The 8,490-nt window shown below is 34.6% G+C and overlaps 1 protein-coding gene across 1 annotated transcript; it reads right to left on the reverse strand.

The window, feature by feature from the left end:
• Positions 1-207: 207 nt before the first annotated feature.
• LOC139893174 (E3 ubiquitin-protein ligase SDIR1-like) lies at positions 208-2,586 on the reverse strand. Its single transcript, XM_071876325.1, has 8 exons — positions 2,363-2,586; positions 2,198-2,252; positions 2,050-2,102; positions 1,703-1,943; positions 1,501-1,615; positions 1,360-1,399; positions 1,012-1,137; positions 208-511 (listed from the first exon to the last, which is right to left on the reverse strand). The coding sequence occupies exons 1-8, from the start codon at positions 2,438-2,440 to the stop codon at positions 380-382; spliced, it is 840 nt and encodes a 279-aa protein (XP_071732426.1). The 5' UTR covers positions 2,441-2,586; the 3' UTR covers positions 208-379.
• Positions 2,587-8,490: the final 5,904 nt, after the last annotated feature.

Consider the following 8,490-nt stretch of genomic DNA (forward strand, 5'->3'; position numbering starts at 1 on the left):
TTGCAGGGAACAACTTGCCATTTAACACTGATCAAAATGCCAAAATGGTCAAAATGGTATAACCCCGATAACACTCAACGAATACAATTATATAAAGGAAAACATTTCATTTAGAGCAAACACAGACGAATTTTGAAAATAGCCTAAAATAGGGGTTGGAAAGTTTGGAAGAAAGTTGATAATGTTTTTCTACATGCAACTTTTTTTGAAATGCTATCAGCAATAGCATTCAGCACATCAAAACTACAAAGAGCATTGAAAGCTTTTGTTAGGTTAGACAAATGACTAAGCTTTCCAATTCCTACTAAAAGTGATTGACCCACGTTTCTAAAAAAGGCTAAATCAAGATGGTTAAAATAACCAAACTAGATGTAGTAGGTCAGACCATGAAAGACTCGTCCATTTCTTCTTCGTCACCATCATCATTACGCCATGCAGATCCAACTTTAAACTTGCAAACTGGACATGTCCCTTGTTGCCGTAGCCAGGGATCTATGCATTCTGTATGGAACTGCACAAAACATATATTGGTAAGAACTAAGAATGTAAAAATTAAAATACAATCCAAACTTAATATACAATCTTTGATATGCCAGATATGTATTAAGATATTTGTTCTCAAATCGTTCAAAACCACTTGTTTAACTAACTTTCACTTTATTTATATAGTCAGTATGTATGTATACGACTTATCGATTTCAGTATGTGTATCGTCCAAAACCACTTGTAAACATTAAAAGTAGTTTTTGCATAAAACTGCATAAACAATCTAGGGTCTTGAATAACAAGAAGGTTCTTGAATAAAACAATATAACATGTAAACACTAAAAGTAGCTTTTGACCTGTTAAACTCATTTCACCCAATTCCTTTTTAATTTGTAGCTGTTTTCTTACAATTTTACCCATTTGGCCTGCTTGAGATATAGCATACCCAAAAGGGACCCAGTCATAATAAACAGGTTACACAACCACCATCAGTAAAACACAAAGATAAAAGTGAGATAAACTGACCTGATGTAAACATGGCAAGGATCGAACTACTTCTCCTACATTAACCGTTTCTAAACAAACACTGCAAGTCAGCTCGTCTTCAGACGATTTCAAGTTCCCGCTAATCACACCCGCAGAATCAACCTTCTGGTCAACAGAAAAATAAAAAAAAAATTAAAAAAAAAAATGATAAGTTACAGAAACAGCAGTTTCGAAAGTTCAATTGTAGCTATAACCCTATGGGGTTCAACTGTTTTTATCATATAAGGCTTCTTGTTGTTGAGAGATTAAATTGTATTGTACTTTATATTATTTAAATACAAGTAAGATCAGAAACTTGTAATAAAAAAAAAAACAAAATTTCATTACCTCATTTGGTTTAGATGAAGCATTTTCCACCAATGAGCCACTGATGTTATTACAGCTGACATCAAAATCCATTATTTCTCAAGAAAAAAAAACTAAATTATAAGAAAAATAATAAAAAAACATAACAGTAAAGTGTCGTACCTTCTAGAATCTGCAATCTTGTACTTATGAACAGGAAGAGAATTTACCTCTTCCTCACTCATTGAAGTAGCTGTTGGATTATTATCATTATCCAACGCTCTTAAAGTTTCATAATCTGCAACAACATGATAATAAAACTAATATACACCATAAAAGCTTCTATTCAAATTTCATAAATGATTAAGCAAAGAAATAAACTAACCCAGGTCATCAAATCCTCTGTCAAGAAGTGCCAGCTGTAATCTAAGTTCTTGTAATCGTCCTCGTGTTGCAAGCGTGATAGACGGTGGCATCCGCAATCGTAATTCTGTATGGCCCAAAAGGCCACTAGCTGCTACGCCTTGGGCCTGGGCCTGGGCCTGGGCCTGGGCTTGAAGTTGTTGACACGTTGCATACATTCGTAAACTTGTTGCCATCAAAAACACACCAAGTACCAACCAAAGCTGAATAAATATAAAAGAAACACACATTCAATATACAAGACTAGATTAAAAAAAAAAAAAAAATTAAAAAAAAAGAACATTAAGTGTTAAGTTGGTAGATAAGTACCAGAAAGTTGGGTGACATTTGGTACGAGTTCAGTATCATGAACAACAAGAAAACTTTAACATGAGAAAAAAGAAATGGATATAATGAGTAATCACAGTAATTTTAAATTTTATTAGCAACTAAATTTTAACTCACAATGGGACGGTACCTGTAACGAGAAATGCAAGTGAATTTGTATTAACAGGTCGAGCTGCACGAACACGCTAACAACAGCAGGATCACATATAGATATATGGTTAGAATAATAATAATTACATGAATTATACAATTCAATTTGAGTTGAAACAGATATATAAGATATAAGATAATATACCACCGCACCACGTTCAGGAATATATCCAGGAAACCCAGTTTCAATATCACCTCTCGACCCTCGAAAAACAAAACTCATTCTTGTTAAATTTTGAGTAATTTCTATCAGACCCGGGTCAATTCTATGTAGGAGCCCTGCAAAATTTATGTGAAAACACTCTAACAATCAGTAATTTAACAAAAAGCCTTAATGAAAAATGCAATGACGAGTTGGGTAACTGTCAGTAAATATATTAATGCATTACTATGGTCTACAATTTTTGATGATACATATATCACTGTGCATATAATTCATGTAAGATTTCAAATGTAGTCTTTAACACTAACAGGGCGACCTAAGAAATTGCATAATAGTAATTACAACATCGTTACTAGGTCTCTTTGTTTTTACAATCAAAATTTTGACATCCATCAAATGCATATAACTAAAATTGATTTTTTTTTCTTTTTGTTTTTATCATTTGTTCTATTTTATTCCTTTGTTCCCAATTTACGAGATTTCTTAATAACTAAATATCAATTTATGTTAATGTTGAACTATAATAGATGAATTTATTAGACATAGAGTACCCTCAAATTCGACATTTTTAGCTATCCAAGGTACTTGTATAGTTTGGTACATACCCTAAATTTAGTCTATCACACATTTACACAGCAACATTATTCAACTCTTTTAGCAATCTGGTAAATCTAAAACCCATAAACAAACTCAACTATTCTAATGTTCTTTTATTGTGATAATATACAAACTACCTCATGCAACCAATATCTGATAGTACTACATAGGAGTTTATATAATTTCAATAGGTACATGCAATTCCTCTAGGTTCTTAAATCTTTACACGTACTATATATTCATACCTACTATACAATACTGAAATCAAAGACCCTAAAACACTAAATTACACAATTATCTTGAATCAAATAATCAAGATATGAAAACAGAAAATATTTTGAGGATCAAGAAACAATTTTTCCGAAACGATCTAAATGGTAAAATATAAGTTAGTGCATTCTAGTATAAAATATAAAGTATGATATTGAAAAACCCCAAATTTAGTGAAACTGATAGGGAAATTGAAATACAATTGGGGGAAATAGAAAAAGGAGGCTTACAGAGTTGGAATTTACATTGATCGGCGGATAATTGTATGAGTACGGAATCGGCGATGTAAAAAAATGAAGGTAAGTGAGCGTTAAAAATGGAGGTAACGAGTTGAGAACGATAGTTGACTCAGTTGATGTAACTATAACCTTTTTTTTAATGGGAGGTGATAAACACCAAATTTAGATCCATACACACCTAACACCTAAGTTAGTACCGAGCACTGTTGTAAATCTCATTTTTTTCCGAGATCTCCCGGAGATCTCGTTTCTGAAAGGTGGTCGAGATGAGATGTCCATCTCCCAAGATTTCTCGGTCAACAGGGTCAAACTTGGTCAAAACCATAATTTCTTGAATTTTCTCGCTCATTTTTCGAATTTTCTCGCCAATTTCTCGAATTTTCTCACAAAATCTAGTAATTTCTCTGATTTTGTCGAATTTTCTTGTAAAATGTGACGCCCCGTACTAAATCATCATGTACGGACCATCAACAACAGGATCATTACAAGGTTAAGTACTATATGCGTTTTCAAAACAGAGTTTGCATTCATTAATAAAAGGTGACGTCATAACTAACGTCAAATGTTTTACAATCCAAAAGCATGATTCGCTAAGTAGAAGCAATAAATAAGTGTACGTGACCCCAAAGGTCGTTACATAACATAGTTTCAAAAGAAAAATAAGTTTGAATGCAAGATAAGTAGTCATGCGATAACAACTCTAAGCAGCGGGTTCTACAGCACGACTAGTACACAGCGGAAGCAACCTCAAACACCTGAGAAATACATGCTTAAAAACGTCAACACAAAGGTTGGTGAGCTATAGTTTAAGTATAACAGTAATGTAAGTAGGCCACGAGATTTCAGTGCTACAACGAGCGTTCAAAAGTATGTAAAAGTATATGCTTAACCGTGGGCACTTGGTAACTAACTTAACGTTTAAAATACCCCCTGAAAGTACACTTGGCGAGTGCGTATATTTACGACGTATTAAACACTCGTTGACTGCTAGCGCGACTAGCCCGAGTGGGGATGTCAAACCCTATGGATCCATATCTAAGATTCGCGTTCACCGGTTCATAAACCAATGTTTAAACGTTACCGAGCTAAAGGGAATCTTTCTGCCGTTATATAACCCACACATATATAAAGTTTAAGTACTCGTGCCTAGTATGTAAAATATAAAATCCGCATGTATTCTCAGTTCCCAAAACAAGTTAAAGTAAAAAGGGAATGCTATAACTCACAATGATAATGTAGTCGTAAAGTCGGTTCGGAAAGGTGTGCAAGTAATCGGTCCGAAGGTCCTCAACCTAAGGCAAATAGTACTAAGTCAGTAAATCGTCTTAATAGGTTTAAAAGTATGTAAATAAGGTCTTAAGGGTCATCATCATTCATCATCAAACAAAAGGCGTAAAGTAAGTTTCGTTTATGAAAGTAGTTTACAACAAAGGCTGACTTCAGTCAGTCACCACGGCCTCTACCCTTACTGAATTAAGGTGAGACCAGTGGCCATGGCTCCGTCTATGAGTTCCTTAAGTGTGGTAAAATTTACAGAAGCAAACTTGTCTTGGTTTGACCGTGGCGACGGTCTAAGTGCGAGTAGGTCAGAAATTTCTGCACAACGTTAAAGGACATAGTGACGATCGGAGGGCCATAAATCCTAAACCGTAACTCGGATTAAGACGAGTCCTATATGAAAAGTTATCTACTCGAAATGATCTATTTGAAAATCATGGTTAGAACAGCCCAGGTCTACTGGTCTGTTACAGAAATAGCAGGTCAGTAGGTTTTGGACAGAAACAGTAAGTTTAAGTGAGTTCCGGTGGTCTTGGTGCTTGATGTTCATCATGGTTCTCATCCTTGATGCATATAGCTTCAAGTGTACAACTCATTGATGTATCTACATCATCTTAACCAAGTCTTGACCATCATAACCCTAGTGCAAGTCTAAGACATGAAGCACAACTCACTTAAGAGTTGCATGTAGTTTGATGAACCAAAGTTACATCAAAGTCTTAGGTTTGACACTTACATGAACTATAATAGAAATATTGAACTCTAAACTTGAAAATAAACTAACTAATCAAGATCTTAAGATGTAGAACATAGTTCCTAGTTAGATCTTGAAGATCCAAGACCCAAAAGTCTAGATCAAGCATAAGTATACAAAGTTATTTTTAAAGAAAACTTATTTACATGTTCTTGAACCTTTAAGTTATCTTTTAGTTCCAAGAGATATGAGATCAAGACTAACTTGTAGTACTTGACCAACAACAACCAAAATCATACAATTAAAGTGCAAGTAACACTAAATAAACAAGTAAAAGGTTCATGGTTTGTTCATACTTTTAAAGATTCAACCAAGGTTTGATCTTTAAGTAAAGTAAACTTTAAGTTTACTTCAAGAACTACAAGTATGAATTTAACAACTATGAACTTACAACCTTTGAAACAATAAAGTAGAACATAACTAGATAGATTATATTCTTGTTGTTCTTGTTATAACAAGATAAAGATGAAGAATCAAACTAGTAAGTTTATTCTTGTAATCATGAAAGTAAGTAACAAGTATCTATAAGTAAGTAAGCTACAACAAGATCAAGTAACAAACAACAAAAGATGATGATGATTAAATGATGTTGGAATTCGGTTTTTGCAAGAGGAAAAGAAGAAGAAAAGGTTGTTCATAATACTTACAAGAAAGTAGAGAAGAAGAGAGAAAAAAAGTTGAAAGAATATGAGAGGTAAGTGTGTGTTTGATTTGTGAAGTGAATACAAATGAGAAGTAATGAAAAATGAAAACCAAGAACCCATCTAAGGGCCTAAAGGCCGACGGCCAGCAGCCATGGGAGGGAGAATGGGAGTGTTTAGTGGTTACATGCTTGTTAAAGTTTGAAAAGGTGGATAAAAGGGGTGGTTACATGGGGATTAAGAGCCAACTATATTCCAAATGCAACAACTAACTAGTTCCATCTTAATTTGATACTTACACTTTCAAGACATGGGCTAAAAGGTCCATTAATAATGTAGGGTGGGCTCATAAGCCCAAAGTCAAGTGTCCATTAGCTTTAAACAAGCCCAAGTTTCAATAATAACAAGTTAAACCAATTAAAGTCCAAGTAACTAACTAAAAGCCTTAGTTAATTAAAATGATTAATAAATCTTAATCATGAATGCAAATAATATCTATAAATATTATTCGTGAAGTTTCGTGTGTCACAAAGACGTTTCGGGCACTTAAAAGTCAAGTACGGGCAATCATGGCAACATGTAAATGTAATATCATACATTCGTTTAATCACACGTATTAATAATAATAATTATTAATAAGTAAACGTTGGAAAATCCAGGGTCGTTACATTACCCACCTGTTAAAGAAAATTTCATCCCGAAATTTTAAGGAGTGACCAACAATGGTACCGTATTCACACAAGAAGGAGCGTATCATAGTTCTGTGAGACCCGTGGGCTCAGGAGTAAGTTATCTACCTTGAAAGGTACTTCGGCGTATGAAAGTGAGAATAGGTATATGCCGTTACTTAAGCCTCTTGTCCTAAGAGGTCAACGAATTGATTTTATTTCTGATTAACAGGAGTATGTGATCTGAATGTATATCCACAAAAAGGAAAGGTGGTGTGTTTATCCTTACAGACATCTTCAGTAAGCTGGATGTGTGAAATGCATCATGAATGTTCCTAAGCTCATCTAAAACATTGAGCGTGTATGTCGTAATATAAGCTGACAGGTAGAATGGGAAACATAGTGATTACAACCATGCGATTTGATGTATGGATAGCGCTAGCTACGGATTTTACCAACCCCTTGGTTTCGAAAGGAGGCCATAGGCATAGGAACTCAATATTTAAGAACGTCTCATTTGAGTAAGTGAATCGAAATTTTAGCTGAAAGTGACAAACCGAACTTGTAAGCCATAATTATTCATAGTGTCTTCAGGACGGTCTGAACGAACAAGGAGGGACATTACCTAGTTTACCATACTATAGGTGAACCTATCCTTGGATGAAATGAAAACACGGTTCCGCAATGTAACCTCATCCTTTCAGTTACATGTTGAAGTTAGGGTTAACGTTAACTAGAGCAACATACAGTTGCAACCAATGAAGGAAGAAATATATAGAGTATCCACATGAGTGTCGTAAATGTCTTAAGCAGTCCCCTCCCAAGGGGTAACAAGATTCATAGGCTCTCAAAGTTTCTTATGTTACATTTCCAAAAGAAAGTCGCACGAAAGGCGTGGTCTTGAACGAGAGTGAACTCTTCGAGTGGTTCGTTTTGAATTTATCCGAGTACTTAAGGGGATGCGCGAATGAGGAGATACGTGAACCCTTGGTCCTAACGAATGGCTTACTCCGAGTGAAAAGAACCTCCAAAAATGATTCTTGTGTCTCAACATACTTATTCATAGAGATGAAGTTTACGAGGGTGTTGTGATTCGCCGTGAAGTATTGAGAACAGTAATCCACCTAGTACCTTTCCTACGATAGGGTGACCAATGAGTGTACCTCAGAAAACTGATTTATCGGCTCGCGTTTTTATCATGTCTAACTTTAAAGGAACATTTTTGTGGGTGCAAAGATTTTCTAACAAATTTTATAAAACCGCCATCCAAAGTGGCTCGAGAATTTTAACAGAGACCTTAATAGTAGGTTTCATTCCTAACGGAGGGCGAGAGAAAGTGTGATCCTTACATGGTGTAGTCTAATACGAAGCCTTTAATAAAGTCCACCGAGGGAGTTTTGAAAAGCAAAACCTTTAAACGTTTGTTGTGACCACATAAACGGACGAAGTTCCTAGTAAATTTAGAAGTAGGTACAACGTGTACCATTTTGCTCAAAACTATTTGACTTAAGTTGAATAGCTCGGTATAGGAGCGTTTTTTTTTTTTTTTTTAATAATTTGAAGATATAACTTAGTATCAAAATAAGTAAGTATAAATTTATACATATATGATTTTATAAATCGTTTAAGTGACCGAAAAGTTTTTAGTACCTTCATTGTCTGT

This window comes from Rutidosis leptorrhynchoides, chromosome 2 (genome assembly GCF_046630445.1).
Source record: "Rutidosis leptorrhynchoides isolate AG116_Rl617_1_P2 chromosome 2, CSIRO_AGI_Rlap_v1, whole genome shotgun sequence".
NCBI classification, from domain to species: Eukaryota; Viridiplantae; Streptophyta; class Magnoliopsida; order Asterales; family Asteraceae; genus Rutidosis; species Rutidosis leptorrhynchoides.